The sequence below is a fragment of the Galleria mellonella genome, unplaced genomic scaffold, assembly GCF_026898425.1.
Source record: "Galleria mellonella isolate WM207_F2 unplaced genomic scaffold, CSIRO_AGI_GalMel_v1 utg33, whole genome shotgun sequence".
Classification (NCBI taxonomy): domain Eukaryota; kingdom Metazoa; phylum Arthropoda; class Insecta; order Lepidoptera; family Pyralidae; genus Galleria; species Galleria mellonella.
In genome coordinates this window covers 2,261,244-2,282,337 of record NW_026442079.1, presented here as the reverse complement: position 1 = coordinate 2,282,337, position 21,094 = coordinate 2,261,244, and the positions used below count along the sequence as shown (strand labels likewise).

Below are 21,094 nucleotides of genomic sequence, written 5' to 3'. Positions count from 1 at the left end.
GGTAACCTATTATATACCACGCGGCATAAACTAATAATCTGCTAAAATTTTGTTAAAGTACACGTAAATGTGTAAACATAATAGATACAAAGTAAACACTAAATACTTTATAGCTGTATTATTAATGTAGGTATATACTCGTAGGTAGAATAAATACTTTAAGCCATAAAGTATTTATTCCATCTATATTATTACTTTATGGCTTAAAGAACAATAAATAAGCGCCGTCAAAGTCTAAAGTAGTCACACGACATACATAGTTGGTAATGTTTGTTTGAAAATTTTGTAACTTTATTTTCCGTTAGACTAGCGACAATATTACCCGGGAAGTTACAATTACTATTGGACTGGGGTTGGGTTGACTACAGAATGCGAATCGAACCTGCAAATGGATCTCGAAGTTTTCAATTTAACTTTACATTGAGTTTAAGGTGTGCAAATGCATGCAAATTTTTATCATGAATACAAAGGACGTTTTGCGAGCAAATATCCTCAGTTTAGAACAAACATTATGTACAAACTATGCTACTGATTTATAAGTAAATAATTTCTTTATTTTCTTCTCAACAAAGAAGTCCAAAATTCGTTTGTTACGTGATATTTTCACAAATTGTGAATAAGTTGTGATTTTTTTTTCTGTAAAATAATTGAGCTCTTGGTATCTTAGTATTTTTTTAAAGCAAAACATATAATCTTTAGTTGGTTGTGAATATAGAAAGAAAGATAATTTTCTCATCTGATCTCATCTTTAACTCCTTTAGAAGTCATAAGATCAAAATATTTCATGTTTTATTCATTTTAATAAAAATATTTATACAAATTTTAAAATTTATCAAAACTCGAAATAAAACTCTAATCGAAGTAATGTAATCTAAACCAGTGTAAATGAACCAAGCTAACCAAGTGGCTTGAATTATCTGAAGAGAATAAACTCTTCGTAAAGAAATCTGTTCCCATCAGTGGGACGATAATGCATTATTAAGAAGAAGACAGGAACAAATTTATAAAAGATTCAATTAAACTTTTAAAATAAATCACTTTATTCTTACTTTATTTTTCCCCTTTTTCTTCCTAGTTGTGACTCGTACACCTTCTGTAGACACGTCCACGGTAACTTTTCGTTTCTTCACTCCTTTTGCTTTAAATTCATACTGAAAGTGAAAATAAGACTTTAAAATAAATAAATAATTAACACAAGAGAGAGAAAATGTTTTTGATATAAAATTGTAATGTGTATTAAATAGTTAGGACAAAAAGCATATTCGTGAACTTTATCAAAGTGTCTATATATGTATGTGAGTAAAACATGTGAATGGTATATATGCGGTGTATATTAATAAGTATATAGTAAGAACAAATTTCTGCTAAATTTGTACACGGACAGTGAAACGGAAATATGCAATCTGTTAATTATTTTATTATTATCTAAAAGCCCGAATAATTACATAAGGCCTAGAGTTAACGAACAATTAGCCGAAGTAGTTAATAAGCTAAGAGGATTTTTATTAAGCATTTATAATGTCAAATTAGATATTTCTGATCTCATCTAATGAGTGTTTAAAAACACATACATATCTAAATCAATTTTTAACAAACTTATTTCTATACCACAAAGGTGGTAAATAAGCATACAGCCTATCTGATGATAAATGCTTATTGTAACCTATAAACTGCTTAATAGATTAGTAATTAATAAAAAATAATAAAAAAATATTTTGTGTAATGTATTTCTTGTTATTTAAATAGTATAATATGTAGTCGTTGTCACGTATGTTTCTTTTTCTAAAAAATGCAACGAATTTTATTATAATTGTTATGATTATAAGTTAGGTCGATATATTCACACAGTTAAATTTATTGCAAGATAATTTCATAAATAGACAATATTACAAAACCTAAATATTTATAGACCAATATACAAGTAAGCTTACTGCAAACATTGATGACTATTAATGAGAATAAAGAAAAAATCTTGAATAAAGTAAAATCTGAAATCAAAAGCAGCTATTCATGTATCTCTTCACCAGATTCTATTTCTTTATGATGTAGCCATAGAAAATCCGACTGCTGTATATCTTTATTATGAATTGTATCTTTGACGGAATTCGGATTAAACAAATTAGTTTTTTGCAGGTAATTCTGCGTAAAATTATGTTTCCACACACTTAATTGTGTCTAAAGTAAAAGTTTATACATATTTGTTTATATACGAGTGTTATAAAAAACGTATCTGGAATTTAAAGCTTGTGTTTTGCCAATAGGTTTATGAAAAATACAATGAATAATATAAATGAAATGTAAATAAATCAAATTTCGTATCGCTACTACAAGGTTTATCGTTCCATTTTGGATATAATCTCAAACATAACCCGATTATACGCACCTCAAGTACCTACTTATGAATAAAAGCCTCCGTCAAGGTGATTGAATTTAAAAAAGCGCCAAGAATCCTTATCGCTCTGATGTCAACATTATGCAAAAGGTAATAAATTTATCTGTTCAGGATGGCGGTTTTTATTCTGTAAATGTGGGGCAATGCGACTCATTTATATTCAGGCGGAGAAGGTGCCATGAGGCTTGTCATATTCATATTTCAATGTAACACGATCGGTCCCGTTTTGAGCGGCACGCTTCGCTTATGTGATAATAATACTCAACTTCGAACCCTTGCCAATTGATCTTTTAGGAAGACTTTTGTCCGGTCAATGTACAATTGGTCTGTTTTGTTTGGTAACCGTAACCTTGATACCTCTAAACTTTTTTGTTTTTATTACTCACAAACTTTTTAACCTTTCATCCGCAGTACAGCGAACAACATCAAATTACATTACCTTTTTTGTTAATGAAAAAAAGTAAATTGTTTATGTACCTATCGCGAAAGTATATTAAGCATAAACCCATCTGATTTACGAATTTATGTAAACCATGTATGCCAGGTAAACTAGAGAGCTCCATATGCGCATTGCGGATCAGATATGCATGATAAACCCATATTACTGCGGAAAAATCACACTGGGAAGTTTCACAAGTGATGTGTTCTGTTACAAGCCAAAAAGAAAACACTTTTAAAAACAGATTTTATTTGAAATACCCAATATATATTTTTATATAATATTTTTTTTATGTTTTTAATGGAGATTGAATTATGGGTGACACAATTAATGCCTCCATAGCTAAAGTAATGAGTTAGCATCAACATTTTTTTATACAACTTAGAATTGCAAACAAGCTGACGGCCCACCTAATGGAAAGTGGTAACCGTCGCCTATAGACATGGGCAGTATCATGGACATAACAGAGTATACTGTTTCGCCCATAATACCCCCCATGCGTTGCCATTCCTGAGGACTCAGGTGTTATTCCTCCGTATCCAGTAAATTCACGCCATATCCCACCCTTTAAACCGAAACACAGCTATGCAAATACAACTGCTTTACGGTTGAAACACGAATGGGACAGAGGTACCCAAGCAATCGACTTTTGTACAAAGTGTCCCTCTGATAAATTCACATTCGCGCATTGTTTAGCATTACAATTCGTGATCATTTTGTATCGTTAGTTACAGTATTTACATGGCAAAATAAGTATATATTTACAAAACTTGTGGTAACAAGATGGTTTACTGGCTATTATGGGTTACTGGATATTAGACTTGGATTTGTCAGTTTTGGTAATGGAATAATAACCTAGCCTGCGTTAACGTTACGCTGACGGGGCATCAGTATAAGGTAATAAATGAGTATAAAAAAATAGGTCAGTTAACCTTGATACACCTGGAATTCAGCATGATGGTTTCCAGGTGGAACTGCGTGGAAGTCGACCTGATAGGATTGTTAGCAATGAAGCTGATAGCCCGCATTACTAATCATTCCTTCTCCCCAGTATTGGCAGTTAAGTAAGACTATACACTTCTCGTCATGCAATGCTTATTTATGTTTTACATATTCGTGGCCTTATTGTAAGCCGCGGCTTGAAGGATTGGTCTCATCGGCTTACAAAACTCAACCTATCCTGTTCACATAAAAGGGAAATTGTGAACAAAATCTCCCTAGAGAATGCCACCGAAGTCAGTTTCTTATAAGTTCACATCGTAGAGTCGACGTTAACAAATTAGTTTATTTTGAAACATTGGCCGTATCTACTAAGACTTTTGAAGATTTTAAGACATTCACAAACTTTTGTTTTCAGTTTTTTTTTTCTTTACTACAATTTACTTTTCGTGTCGTGTATTATGAAGGTAATTTGATAAATAAATTATGAAGTTATTATTCAATAAATACTTTGTTGTTACGTAAGATACGAGTATCATGTAACTTTTTTTTGTTAGTTTATTTTGAAATATTTATACATAAATATACTTAAAATTTTAAAGATTTTACGATATTTACAAAACTTTTTTCTTTTTTATTTAGCTAATTTGATGAACATGTATGATAAAATAAATATTTTGTTGTTACGTAGGTAAACATGCTAGCAAAATTTTTCTTTTTTATGTCTTTCTTTCTCTATTAGTTTACTTTTTGTATCATGAAGTATGAAGCTAGTTTGATAAATGTAATGTAAAGATACTCGTATGATAGAATCTAATGTATATCTACAATTGTTGCAGAATAACATGTAAGCGAGCATATCACACTGATTTTAAGTGGCACCATCTCCGTCTGAGAGAGCAAAGTAACGCATTCACTTTATTGTCGCTTCGTTTAAGGGGACCATAATCATTTCACTTAATTATTAAGTGTCTCATAATCTCGCAGATTATCTTGGGTGTGGATTCTTGGGAAGTGATATCATACATTATAGACAGTATAGACGCAAGATGTTGCAAAAGCTTACGGAAATGTGAACATTTTGAGCCGAGTTTTTCTTTTTTGTATAATACATTCATTAAAAATGTAAAAGCTGGAAATCTTTTGAAATTTTTGTTGATATTTGCAGTAAATTTACATGTATTTGAATATAATATATTTGAATTTAATATATTTTGTTGGTAAAATGTTCTCTGCAATTAACTTCAATAAAGATAAGTTAATTTATTGTTTTGTTTTATGAATTTTAATTTTGTCAGTGACAAGATATTTATATTTTATTTTAATTATATAATATAAATAACTAAATGACTTTTTATTATTCATAAATAATGTTTAGTCGTGAATTTCTAATTTACGACTAAACAATATTTATACTTTTTTAGTACTTTTATTAATAAAGTATTGTAACATATACGAGTATTAAATGGGTATATAGATATTATATAAATGCTGCTTTCTCCAATTTTATAAAATTTGTTTTGTTATATATAACAAAACAAATTTTATAAAGAGGAAGCATTATAATGCTGTATACGATTTCCCATATTTTTCTCATATCTTTTTTATATCCAAAATGTCCTAAAAATTAATCGTAAATATAAATCATGATTGAATTATGTTAGGTAGAGTGAAACAAATATTTAAATCGTATAATTTAAACTCCGGACATAAACCATTAATGAGTTTGAGGGTTTAGCTTGAGGCTTTGTTTCTGCGTATATTTCTAGAAACGAAAATACTAACGTTTCCAAACGGTAGTGGAAATCGGATATTTGTGTGTATAATTGTATTTAACACTTATTAAATCCTTAACGAAAATGATAGACTGATTTTGACAGAAAAGTATTTTGATATCATTTTAGTCTTACACTAGTTGTATTTACTATTGTATTGTATTATATATTGGGCATATGTAATTATATAATACTCATTGAATAAACGGCCCGTACAGGCAAATGCAGTATTATGATTTTTTATTCGTCCATAAGTTTTAAATGCCTGGACAGATTTGGGTATATGACATATTGTAAAATCTCTATATCATTTTAAGTGACACTGGCTGTATTTTTTAAATAGTTTTTCTTTTGTAGTGGTTTTCAATATGTGGAGTAAAATGTAATTGTTTATATATATAGGAATATAGAGGAAGTTTATATATATATATATATATATATATATATATATATATATATATATATATATATATATATATATAGGATATATGTAGGAACCATATAATTGTTTTAATCTGCGTTTCATGTAAATCAATTTAATCGAATGTTCAGGATTATACAACGAGGATTATATTTAATAGATTTTACTTGCAAATGCACCAATACTTACTCGGACACGACGCATAGCAGCTACGATTTCAACACGACTTGTAGGCCGCGGTACATCCATAGTCCCGATGTACTGTGAACAAATAATAAATAAATGTAAACGAGACACGTAAACATGGAAAATACTATAAATAAATACTCGCAATATACTAATAGAAAATATTATTATAAAATGATTAATTATTATGTATAAGTTTAAGTAAATGTAAATAATTGTATTAATGAAAAAATATTCCAAAGTTCTTGTCTAACCTTTAATTGTTTACTGCTGAACATAGGTCTCCCCATAAGGTGGGTTTAACTATTAGTTGCCACATTTGGCAAGCAGGTTGGCAATCGCAGTTAGAATTTAGTGATATTTCAAGAGTGACGCTGCTGCCTTAGTCGCCTCTTCTGACAGTCACGGGAAAGGAAAGCGTAACGTATCGATAATAAGTAATTCTTATAAGTTCTTTTTATAAAGAGGATGTTGTTTTTTTATATTACGAAGATGGCATATTGTCTATTATTATTTTCTATGACTAATAGAAATATAAATATATCATTATAATCGTAATATAATATTAATAATTATATATTTGATCAGCCCACATCCATTCACTACTGGGAATAGTCCTTCTTTTTCTCTCGTCACTTATCACGTTACTGTACAAATATTGTTCACCATTTATATATGAATGATCCGCATAATGTGGCTCTACTAAAAACGATTAAAAAAAAAGAGAAGTAACAATAAAGTTCTTATAAGGGATTCATCAATTCAGTTTTTACAAAATTAAAACACTAATAGAAAACTTTATACGAAACCAATCTAGTAACAAACCAAGTATTAATTCTCTAATACGAAAAGATTAAAATCCAATGCTTGCAAATCGTGAAACTATTAATAATATAGATCGACGTACGGGCAATGTACACGTAATAAACTTATACATCATTACATGACACTTGCTGAATTTCCAAGGGTTCGGTTAAATCTTTCGTCTAATACAGCTTGCATATCACGTACCTACCTAGAACGGTTGGGTGTGAGCAGCATAATAATAGGATTATATCAATGTCACAGACCCGGTATAATTTATTTAAATCGATATTTAATTCAAAAGGCTACGAGGTACTTAATGGCAACTATTATAAAAATTATAAAATTGATTTTTCGATTAGGTAGTAATCTATTTAACATAACTAATAGTTGAGTCTAATAGAAACTCCTGGGTATTCGTAGATTAGGTGATCTTTGAGCAACGATCATTGGGAAACAAGACGGTGTAATCTGAATTTCAAAGTCAAGCCTCCGAGCGTGTATGGCTCTAGGCGGTTTTCAGTTAAGAATTAGGGAATTGGTTAAACGCATACCCTCGCAGTACGGCGAACTACATTGACCCCAACCCATGTCGCATTGCGTTTCATTTAGTATTCGCAACTGAGGTTTACATGCCTCAAAAATACGCCTGAGATATTAACGCCACAGTCGAGCACCATGACTTTTTTTCTGTTTGAAACACTGACCTTAAATGTTACTATTTTAATAAAATTGTAACTAAACGACGTCTGTACATGAAAGTTATTTAAGAAAAAAATATATAAGGCATCTTAACATTGACATCTTAACATTGGGGTCAGAACAAATTTTATTAGAAATTTTGTCTATCTGTCTGTCTGTCTGTCACCCTATATGTTTGGTCCGAAATCACGCAATAACTACTGCACCAAATTAAATAGAGTTATTTTCCTGAAAATCAAATTTAAAATCTGTTATATGTTTTGTTCTAATAAGCTATCTAAAATTAGTATAATACCACGTATATGAAGTAGAGGACAAAAAACTAGTTTGCAATAATATTTACTGCTCAAAAAAGATATGTAGTTATGTTATATTACGTTATGTTATATATACAACACGAATGTGATAAAACCTATATTTTTATTCCTATTAGCATGTATTTTTTGGCACGTTAAAATTTTATATTATTAAAATAAAACAAAACAAAATTTTGTATTTCGGTGAAATTCCATTGACTAGATTTTTTTTTACAAATCCTTAAAAATAAATTCTAGATATGTGTTTATTATAAGTGAAAATATAACAAAATAATGCCATCAAATATAAGTATTTTAATGGTTTCCAAACTTATCTATTACCTGTGATTTATCATTTTATTCATAACTAAAATGATAATTTCAAAAGTTATGTGGATAGTAACTAGAAATCGTTCATTTTTAGATAACATATCAAAATAAAATATACATCAGTTTTTAAAATAGTCTTCCAGGCTTACAACAGTAATAACGGCGTTTAATTTGGCGCAGTACTCTATTGGATGACACCACAATACACATATAGATAGACAAAATAAAAAAAAAATTACCATAGCAGTCGTTAACTGTTCACTAATCAAGTCATCTTTATAGAGGAGATCTAGGTTCAATAAACCTCCCCTATAAGGGGGGTTGACAGTAGTTGCCACACTTGGCAGGCTGGTTGGCAACAACAGTTAGGTTATTGTGATGTATTAAGAAGGACACTGCTGTCCATCCCTTGACCATTAAGTTAAGAAAGAAGAAAAAATATTACTTTTGCTTATACTAGTCCTATTAAAATCACTTACATATTTTTTTTAATATCTTCCATAAATAGACATCGCCCAGATACTATTTTATTATATTAGTAAGATGTTATCTAGCATTCCATTAGGATAGTCGTAGACGAAATTACATAAATGGATAGATGTTACTGAACAACTAAATTCGTTTCCACGTAAAACGAATCAAAATGGATATTTTATAAATTCATTCATAAATTTAGCTCTAATAATTTTGTTTATGGTGAAAATTCATGTAAAGCTCACAATCATATGGTTGCCTTTACCTTCCTGTGTTTGTAGGACCAATATGATAGTTAGAGCTTATAGTTTAATAATATTTCTATAAGTAAATCCCATTAATATGATAAAGGCGAAAGTTACGTGCATTTATGCGTGAATAGATGGCTAGAAAGTATATAACTTTTATATTTCATAAATACTTACACGACAGCCTAGGCGTGTACAATAATACATCAACTGGAAAAATTTACACGTTAATCATTTACAAAGATATTTTCATGTAAAGGTTAGGCATTATTAATTATGCGAAATGTGGTGGTTAGTACACATCAAAGACCCTCATAATTAATCAGAATGGGATCAAAGTAGTTTCCTTCTCCAAGCTTGCTCTTGAAGATAAAATGGCACCGCCCCATTACTATAACTTGAAATACGCCCGCCATACATATACATATTATATTATGATAATATTTAATCTTAGTATACAAACTAATAATTCTTACAAAACATTATAATAATATTTAATTGTAAGTGTTACCTCTTGACGTTGGCATAGGTATATAGTATAGTAGGAGAATAGGGGATTATTAGTAATATGCAATAGTGGCCCCAATACTAACAGTATAAGGTCAGGTATCAACCTCCACGCGGCCCTTCTTGGAACTCATCGTGTATCACAATGTATATTTATCGCAATGGGCTAACTGACCTCATTTTCTTCTCGCCTATCATTCTTCACTGGTACTTTGCCAGCGTATATCGAAGTGCAAGGAAGTAATGCATTTTGCTGTACTTTAGTCTCTTAAAAAATGATCATGGAAAGAAGTAGGTATCTATACTACATTTTATTGCAATTAATCAATATGTTCAAGTCATTTTGTTAATGGATGAGAATGATCTGGTAACTCCACCTGTCCTAACGGCGGACTACCAGTACTGTATATAATACTGGCGGAGTACCAGTAAAGGATGACAAGTGAGGATAAAAAAGTAAGTCAGTAAGCCCATCGTAATGAATTCACTTGGAATTAAGCTCGATGATTTCCAGAGGCGACCGCAAGGAGGTTGATCTGATAAGGTATATTGCTAGCAATAGGGCCACTAATCCCCATTACTAGCAATCCTCTCCCCCTTTTCCAGGAGATTCTTTATTGAACGATAATGGAATGGTAACCCCGCTTGCACTATTGGTGAACGCTGGCGGGGCACCTGTGATAGGTGATAGGTGAAGATAAAATCAGGTCAGTTGGCCCATCGTGACGAATTCTACAAGAATTAACCACGATGGTTTCCAGGGGAAACTGCATGGCGGTCGACCTGCTATATTATGGTATATTGCTAGCAATGGGGTTGTTAAACCCTATTATTAACAATCCTTTTTTCCCCTTCCCCCCTTTTTTCTAGGCATTAGGACGAAGTCGCGTGCAACAGCAAGTAATAATGTATTTTCACCATCAACCGGATTATTACGGCAATGTAAGATTAAGTAGGTTTTTTAAATCTACGAGGTCTCTCTAGCAGAGAGACCTCGTAGATTTATTTATAAGTTATTTACTAGGTATTAAAATATAGTAGATTTCCTCTTCCTCGAAAACATTTTAATAGTGTTTAGTGGAACTGAAAATAAATATAGAAAAGACAATAAAAAAATGGATATTTCTTATAACGCATTTAGAATATTGTGTACTTTTTAAAAAAAGATAACAAAATTTCCAAGGAACAAACCTAGGTATTAAAATATTTCTCTATTTATGTATGTGTGAGTATATACACAATAAACTAAAACTTGCGAAGTAAAAAGAAATAACACTTATTTATTAAACTATGAAGTAGGTATGTATAATATATATACGTATATACTTATTTATTTTAATGACTAATAGTCATTATTGTTTGAGAGAATTACATAGTATGAAAATAAGATAATTATGATTGTGTTCCACAAAAAAAGCCCACCTCAATTGTGGCAAAACCAGTTAGTTTGATTAAAAACTAAACTACTGAACTGATGTAGATAAAATTTCTAAAGAACTAAATTGTATGTGTAATCTTTCAGATAAAAAATAATTTTCAAATCCATTTACAACTGGCGGAGTTATGAGGTAACAACCATATAAGAAATACAAACGAACTGAAAATTCGCTTCCTTTATAAAGTTCATGCTCTATGTCCACTGCTTGTTATAAATTGTAACAATAACACAAGCAGTGGACAGTAGTAGTACGTTATAAAAAGTAAGACAATGTGACAATGACCAATGAAAATATAGTAACATTTAAAAAAAAAAGAACAAAATCTAATACATTATTGTATTACTACGGCAAAGCCAAGGTTTTTATCTAATTTAAATTAAAACTGTTTTAGTAAAATAAAATAAATAAATATTTGATCCTTGCACCAGAATTATATCATTAATTAACTGTTCACTGCTGAACATCGGCTGCTATCTTGGGGGGAGGGGGGTAATAGTTGCCACGCTTGGCAGGTGGGTTAGCAACAAACAACAAAAGTATGTTCCTACGAAAACGCACTAGTAAATTCAAGTATTACAGATTTTGCTATTCATTTTATGTAGGCGTGCTAAAGTTTAAAACACATGTAAAGAATTTTTAAAAACATCTAAAAATAACTAAATACAAGGTACTCAAATTTATTCAAAAGCATAATAATAATAAACTTGATAGATACGTATATTTTTGTCTAAATTCTATATTTTGACGTTGATGTCTACACGCAGGATTAAACGTATCCTATACATAATCATATTCAAAATTTTATTCCATATCCGTTTAAGAATTTTTGAATACAAACATCCAAACAACCTCTCAAACTTTCATATTATAATATTAGCAAGAAGACATTTCAAGAGTATGAACATAGATACTAATCTACTTTTAAGATTTTCACATATTCTTATAGTTTCCTAGTTTCTATATTCATATGAAGTACCTAAGTAAATATTCTAAATTTCTTCTTTTATTACATTTATTTTGTTTACACATGTACTAAAATTTTTGTTTGTTTAAATTTACTTCTCCAAATGTTCTTTTTTTATTCTGTTTTATATTTTGCTTAAAACACACAGATGATATTTTCATATAAAAATATGAAAAAAATGGACGACATTTTACCAATGACAGGTTCTTAAACTGGCTTATTTAATTAAGTAATAATTTAGTATTTAACATCAAAGCATTAATTATGTCATTACTCTGAAAACGCGATTAGCTTTGACTTTCACGGTATGAATAAAATACTTAAGAAGATTACAAATAACAATTAGAGTACGAGTATAACACACTCCTTGAAAATTAGAAATGCCAAAAAAGCAATAAGCTTTATTAAAAATTATATAAACATTAGTTATTTATTTCATATATTCATTAAAATTTCTCCTTCGCTACATCCGTCTACTTGAGTACCTTTGTTCCACGGCTGTGTTTCAGTTTGAAAAATGAGATATGACAGTGAAATACAAAATTCGGAGGCGACGCACAAGATGAACAATGGACGTCACAGTATACATATTTTATGGTATTTATAACATTGTACATATAAGGACCCGATGGGAAATTATCATCGTCACTTATAAGCTGATGATTATAATTTCCTATTACATTTCTTATTGGGTGGGCCGTCAGTTTGTTAGTTACTTCATATTGAATAAAATGCGTAACTCTCTGCAATTCACTTAAGGTCGTCATACCTTCAAATGTGGGGAGGAATCGTCCTATACTCCGTTTGCCCTTACAAGGTCGCCATTCAAGAACCTTCCTTCCTCATCGGTTGTAGTTTTCTAGAGCTATATGACTATGCCACTTCAGTTTACTTATCCTTGGGGTATGTTGCTTACTTTGGTTCTTCTGCGGATATCCTCATTTTTTATTCGATCACGCAAAAAACCTCTGATCATTGTCCTCCCCATAGGGTTAAAAGGGATTGTTAGCAATGGAAGTTGACAGCCCCATTGCTAGCAACATGCCCTATTAGGTCGACCTCTACGTGGTTCCCCCTGGAAACCATCGTGAACAATTCTTGTTGAATTCGTTACGATGGGCTAACTGACCTACTTCATCCTCACCTATCATCCTTTACTGGTGCCCCGCCGGTGTATACCGTAAATATAAAGTCCTTCCCATAGCTCGCTGAATAACTCGAAGCTTTTGCATACGAGTAATCATGTAGGACTATGTTTTAGTTCCGTATCACTAGCAACAAGTGCTGATTAAAATACGTCTTCAAATTTTGAGGTATTTTGAATGAGAAAATGTGGCTTAGTTTTCCGAATACTCTTCAACCGAATTGGATTCATCAATTGACCTCTAGGTTGAAGTTGGACTTATCAAGTTTAACAAGTTATATCAGGTATATATATATGTCGACAATTTTGGGCGTAGTGTTCCCAATCATAACCGGTATAGGTGTGACTTAACGTTAGATATGATTTTAGTCTTGTTCATGTTCATCTTAAGACCTACTTGTTGAAAAGCACTATTGAGATCACTGAGCATAGTATTCAAGTTCTCCAGGGATTCCGCCAAGATTATTATATCATCGGCTAATCGAAGATGAGTGATGTATTTGCCATTGATTTTTATACTATATCTTTTTCAGTCAAGGAGTTCAAAAACATCTTCCAATGCAGCTATGAAGAGTTTCGCGGAATTGTCAGGGTGGCATTATTTTATTGAACAATAGGAAGTGCGGTAGGCACTTCATCTCCACGTCTCGGGCGATCCACCGTTATGGACGACGAAATTAAATAGCTTTTGAAGGACTACACGTATCAGTTTTCCACCAGCTCACAGAAGCTTTGCTGTAATTCCTCCTCGGGTGCCTTGCCATTTTTAAGCTGCTTGAAAACCATTTCATTCTCGCACAAACTGACGTCCGGGATATCATCTATATAGTGTCGGGTTATTTTAGCTCTTTGGTAGGTATTCGTATTTGTATACGATGTTAACGACGATGTGTACAGCTGTTCATAGAACTTCTCTATCTCATTCAAATCTCATGTGGCGAAAATTATATCACCGGCGTTGGTCATCAACTTTGTTAGTAGACTTCGTCCAATAGCCATATTTCTGGCGAATATTTTAGAGCCTTGATTTCTAGATATATGTATAATCAATACTCTGCAATGTTTCTAAGGATCAACGTCGTTGTTTATAAGTGATTATAGCCAGAACGTGTAGGTATTTCAAATTAAAATCTAGAATTAATTTCAATGGAAAAGCCGAGTGGAATTTGGATAGAAAATAAACGTCGATACCTTTTAGCTATCAAATAATCTGGTTTCAGTAGTAAAACAAAATAAAAGAATAAAGAGAATCTAATCAAACAGTACGGCGAAATTCAAAGGCATAGGTTCGGTGCCAAGGTATGTGTAAATTTGTTCTGAAAGAAAAGATATTTTCGCTTTTACTGTTAACACTGCATACCATGAGCAATTCCAGTCGATTTCCGTCGAAAGGAAACCGGAGCCCCTAATGTAATGTCGATTTGAATCCAGGATTGCTCGCTCAGCCCTAATAGGTTTTTATTTTATTTCGCTGACAGAGTGAAATCTTCACTTCAGATATGTAACATTTGATTTTATTACAGATGTGCCCATTACGCAAATATTATATTTTACTGAATGTAAAAAGGAAAATGCTTTCGATTCAATTATTTTTGTGTGAATTGATTTAGATAATTATTTTAACAATTGAAAAGCTTACGAGTATAACATTTATGTAAATGTTATAAGGATAGTGTATTTTGTTAAAAAATATATATGTATATATAATAATTATCTAAACATGGCGAAAAGAACGAAACATAATTTAATTTAATGATTATGTAAAATGCTTACATAAATTGTTCGAAAGCAATCAAAGGCTAGCGAAGCCTAGCAATACTTGTAAGGGTGCCGGGGGTAATTACGTACAGATCGTTATTACTTTGATCTATCTGCCTATCCATTTAACTATGAGAGTAAAAACATTTACCTATTTGTCTATAATATATTATTTATCTATACTGATATTATAAAGGGAAAAGACTTGATCTTGATCTTTGTTTATTTGTAATGGATGAACTCAAAAACAACTCAACCGATTTTTAAAAAAAATTCACCTGCAGGAAGCTGTATTATCAATGAGTAATAGAGGTAATATATTGTTTTCGAAAATTCTATCTACCTGTGCTAAGCTGTGCTCGATCGCTAGTATATTATATTTATCATAGTTTTATTAAAAAATGTAAATTGATGACAATGATAAAGATTCTTCGAAATACAAACTTTCATTTATAAATATTTATCATGACAAATTGTAATTAAGCAAAATCATTAACATTATTAATACTCACGCTTAGGCTTTAATTTCTAATTTAAAGAAATAACAGTATTTATTTGTGTAAGGATGACAGTCAATTAGGTACCTACTTAGAATATTTGACAGTACAACATATTTTATCCCTATGTTTTATAACAGAACTCTAATTACACCATTTCAGAAATTATTTGAAAAAAAATACTAAAACTTTTAACGAGAAAATAACAACAAGTTAGCTAAGGATATAGTAATCATGATTGGTATAAAATGTTATATCTATAGACACAGTTAAGCATGAACAATTTGTGGACCAAATAAAGACACTCGGAGAGGGCTTCCGCTACAAATATCCATCTAATAATTCCAGCCCATCCACACATTTTATCGATTCCACAATCTACTTATGTTCAACATACGGTTATGTGCCTTTAAAAATAAGGATCTTTACGCTGACTCGCCTCTAAGTCTGCCTGCAGGCGCACACACACATATAAACAACTGGGGTATATATTTTTTTACTGTCCGGTCTTTTTAATGCATCTTTTACCCATATTTTCGAAGTGACTGTAATAATAGTAAAAAAAGACTGTAATAATAAAAAAAAAATAGTGAATAAATGTAAATAATAAAAAAAAAACCTTTGTAGGTTTACACAACTGACTTTTTTATGGGTGAAGATGGAATGGTAACACCGCCTGCGTTATCGGTATACGCTGACAGGACACCAGTGAAGGGGACAAGTGAAGATAATACACAATTGATGTTTGGTGCTAAATGTTCATAGCAACATAACTACTTCGTCTATATAAATTCCTATCAGTTGGAATGAATGATATCTGCCAAGGAATATTAGATGTATAGAAAGCTCAAACTTTGTATCGATTTTTCATTCGCGTAATAATATATTTGTTTCAATATATGTTATATATTGTGGGTAGATTCTTAGTTTCACGTACGGCTAACGACTTTTATTTCACCGTGAATACGTAATAATATATAACCAACATACAAATAAGCACATAAAAATAATATATTTGTGCACAGTTTTAGATTAAGAGAGAAATAAACTAATTTGGAAGAAAAAGATTCTAAAAATCGTTGGATTAATTATTTCACAGTGATTTGGTACACAAAGAGTCAATTTGACACGTTTGACAAGGGTCTATTTAACAAAATAGCTCGGAAATATTTTAGCCTCGACATCTAAATCAGAACAAAGTAAGATATATATTTATGTATTATTATATTAGAAGTAAGTAATATATTATTATACATCTAGATATTTAAAATAAATATATTATACATTTTTAATTGATCATTGTTATAAATCGAAATATAGATATTAGCTGATATAATAGACTTAAAGAAAAAATATAAAACCCATCTTTCATTAATTATTTAATTTCTATCTGTGTTTTTCATTTGACCTTTATTACATTTGAAATAGGATAATTATACTCGTTTTCATATTGTATTACGTATATGTAATAAATTTGTTGTAATCAAATAGTCAAATAAGATCCATACGATAAATCGTTATGGTCTATTGTATATAGTAATTTTTGTACGCCTTGAAATACAGTAAAGTACGAGTATGCTATATATAAATAAATAGGAATATATTAATATGAATGAGGGTGTATTAAGACAGTTCCTTATGGCTGTCTACGGGGTAGAGCTATATTTAGCTTTGGGCAATGAATGGCTGGAATAATGATGGTATATCAATAATAGATATTAGAAGAGTAAACGGAATGGAAATATTAATATTAATTATACCTACTATTTAAATTTCGCTCAACAAATAATGTATTTAATTAAATTTTAATAATTACAAATATATATTATAAAACTAATGTTTTATTCATTATAATGTTTTATTATAATGACAATTCATTATAATAAAATTAACATCCATTCATTTAATAATTTTGATCTTTACGAGTACTTATGCTATTTTGAATCCATTTTAATCAAAATTTATTTATAGGCACAAACTGTAAAAATACACCGGTAAGTATGTGGGTATTACATTTAATGTTATAAAATGTCAAATGTAGAGTTAATTTCACTTATAAACGTAAACGGTAAATAATCTTTGTATTTGTGAGAGATAATAGAGAGAATTTAAAACTTTTATTATTACGGCGTTATTCCTTGGAGAGGACACTAGAAATTACGAAGAAGCCGGGAACTCTATTACTACTCGGTACCTTAGATCCCTGCAGGATTATAAGTTATAAAAGCAAAAATTCTTATAGAAGCATCTGGTGCTTAAAGGCAATAAATATACACTAAATTATTGATTATAGCTAATATATGAAAAAATATTAATTATTACAAGAAGTGTTGTTTTTTAACGATTAATATTAAAATTTATTGATACTTTAGATAAAAATAAAGTAAAATTAAATATTTTCAGAGTCTTTTATCGACTGGACAACTCGACGTAATACTCGACTTGCCTACTTTTAAATATTAATAATTTATTGATACTTTAGTTAAAAATAAAGTAAAATTAAATATTTTCAGAGTCTTTTATTGACTGGACATCTCGACGTAATACTCGACTTGCCTACTTTTCACCAAGATTTTAGAATCTAACATGACAAGAAGCGAGTTAATTGCTGCCTCTTGGATAAATCTAGATTTAAAAACATTACATATACATTCTAGTTTACCACTGGGCCTCTCCGCTTTCTTTTATTTTAGTTAATTTAATTTACTTATTTCAATTGGACACCTCTGTATATCTAAACAGCAACAATTTTATAATCTTGTCTGTTAATTGTATCTTCATGACGTAGCATTTTCATGTGATTTTACAGGAAGAACTATAAATGATTTCGACTCAGAAAAACAGCGGTCTAATGTTTCCATAGACATTACATAAGTATAGAAAAATATGTTTATATTACTTTATAACTAGTATAGCTAGTATACAGCTACAAGTTACTCAGCGGGCTATCGAGAGGGCTATGCTCGAAGTCTCTTTGCGTGATAGAATCCGAAACGAAGATATTCGCAAAAGAACCAAAATAACCGACATAGCTCGAAGGATAAGCAAGCTGAAGCTCGAAGAACCGACAATCGATGAGGTAGAAAGGTTCTTGAGTGGCGACCGCGTACGTACAAACGCAGTGTAGGATGACCTCTCACTAGATGAAGTAACGATCTGAATTGCATTGCAGAGAGTCAGTGGATGCAGGTGGCTCAGGACCGTTCTTTATGGCAGCCAATGAGAAAGACTTATGTCCAGCAGTGGACAGATAATGGCTGAAATGATGATGAAGATAACTAGTATAAATAACTATATTACTCTATAATAGAAGGTATTCCATTTATTTTTATCAATTATATTGTAGATTTAGGTATTTTATTAAATTTTATTCATCTATTCATAAATAATTTAATAGTTACCCAGTCTTAATACTAAAGCTTTAACCACCGGCTAAAGGGGCTATTGTGAAGCTCATACAAAACCATTTGTCGACTATTATGTGTAAATAAGTTATCGACAGTAATTGAATTTTCGACGGAGCAAACGCCTTGTGGCTCTACGTACACTGAAGTTGATTGTAATTATCCATAGATTCAATATTTCCTACAACAGTCTAAGTTACACTTCTAGGCTAGACATTAAACAAATATGAATCTTTGGGTTGTATTAATTATTCCGTCTAAGTTGCCAGAAGGAGAATTTGAACTCGTCTGCAAGTAGTAGGTACATTTGTTTCAGTTATTGACTTAGTGGTATGTAAGGTTGTGTTGTGTATGTTTTAAGTATATAATTCACTATTTTATTATTATATCTGTCCACTACTGAGGCCTCCTTGTGAGGGAAGTTTTTCCAGTAGTTCCTATGCTTGGTAGACGAGTTCCCAACTGCAGTTAAGCTTTGGTGATGTTTTAAAAGGGCCGATGCTGCCCATGGCTCGACCATTAAGTTCCCTTAGTCCCCTTTTACGACGTCCACGGGAAAGGAAGGAGTAGTCTATTCTATGCCGGGACCACACGGCAATTTACTAAGAACATCACAGAAAGAGAACGTTAGTATTATTTTTAATATATGTTTCATCAGATGGGATGTTAGCGTGTCTTTCCAAATTTAAATAAATGTAACGACCGATGACCACAGATTGGATTTTTTTTTTTTTTGTATTTTTACGTTCTAAGTATTTTTGAACTAGTTTAGATGATATTAAAGTTAAAATAAATATCACATGTTATATATACTGAATCAGAATATTTACTTTAAAAATCTTACACTTGTCAAGAGCGATTACTCGTCACATAAATCACATTACACAATTAGATACAAATCAGGAGAAAAAAAATTATAATAGGAGATAAGAAAGTACTAGTACAAAGAGAGATTACATTATGTTATCTGTTAAAGAAATGGTAGGTTTTGTTATACAACGAAGGTGACAAACAAACATATAGCCCGTCTGATGGTAAACGGTCATTGTAACCTATGGATGTCTGTAATACCGGCGGTGTCAAGTGCGTATTGCCGACCCTGAAGAAACTTAATATATACTCTTTTTGAAAAAACATATACTGCAATATCCAGGGAAACCTTCGGCAGGGAGCTCACTCTCTAACTTGAACGTTCGTAGGAGAAAACTTCTCTGAAACCACACTGTACGCGACCTTCTAGCAAATGAGTATTTCCTGTCGATATCAATCAGTGCAATAATATGTGGGTATCATTTCAAATAACTCCTTAGAATACAATCCGTCATACAAGCCGCAGAGCATACAAAAGGAGGCAAAGTTTCGCCATAGACTTAGGCCTGATAGGTTAGGCCATGTTTCAAGTAGATAAGATACGAGTAGTTTAAACACATTATAAATCACAGTTCTAAAGTTGAGTTTGTGCAAAATAACCACTAACAGTATATTATTCGATGGATTGCTTGCATGAATTCAAACATGGTAAGCGAACGCAACGTAGTTATTTAGTCGCTTGCTCGCTTATCTGTATTGCGGGGCGACTGTATTGTGGGATGAACATTTGTCTCAATTTGCGGGGACGCAATAACATGTGTATAAAACTGTTGTGGTATGGAATAAATGTTCCTATTCAAATTTGTGCATTGTATAATGGTAGGAATAAAACATTTATTTTTAAACAAACAGAAAGTATGTTTGAAAATTATCTTTGAAAAATAAATATTTTCCTCGAAGACTTTATACTGTCGATATTAAATAACTTAAATGTATTTTGCCGCAAAATATCATTTTAAAATAAAAATTTAAATAATTTGAATGATAGTTTTTTTTTTTTCATATATCACAAAAGATCTACTGGTGAATGGTTACCGTAGTCTATGCAACACTAAGAGTGTCACGCGCGCATTGCCGGCCCTTAAGAAACCTTATTACACCCTTTTTAAAGAATCCCATGCTGTATTCTCTAAGGAATACCTCGACAGGAAGTTCAATTTTGAAAATTTTCTCTACACTCTTATATAGATAAAGAACGAAAGACGATGAATAATAAATGCAATAACGAACTACTTGGCTACAACAGATCCTACTCTTAATAACGGTTCAACTTATTTGAAATGACAAAAGTTATAACTACGCAGCTATGTTATAAGTACTAACAACACCAGTTTATTGTCATTAAACTCCATACAATTTACATATAATATTGTAATTTAGTAGTGTATATAATTTAAAATTCTTTGTTTTATTGACATATAAAATAAATGAATCTTATTGAAGGACGTTCGCCTTTATAGGTGGTACATGAGATTACCGTAGGTTCCGTACGTGCTTTAATTCGG

The 21,094-nt window shown here is 31.1% G+C and overlaps 1 protein-coding gene across 2 annotated transcripts in view; it reads right to left on the bottom strand.

Annotated features, from left to right (window-relative positions):
• Nucleotides 1–21,094, bottom strand: part of LOC113518831 (carboxyl-terminal PDZ ligand of neuronal nitric oxide synthase protein) — a 239,020-nt gene that overhangs the window by 90,263 nt on the left and 127,663 nt on the right. For both annotated transcript variants that reach the window (XM_052896545.1, XM_052896544.1), the window contains exons 3-4: nt 6,156–6,227; nt 1,050–1,151 (exon numbers count right to left, since the gene is read on the bottom strand). In XM_052896545.1, coding sequence (XP_052752505.1) covers nt 1,050–1,151; nt 6,156–6,227 — 174 coding nt within the window. The remainder of the gene's footprint in view (nt 1–1,049; nt 1,152–6,155; nt 6,228–21,094) is intronic.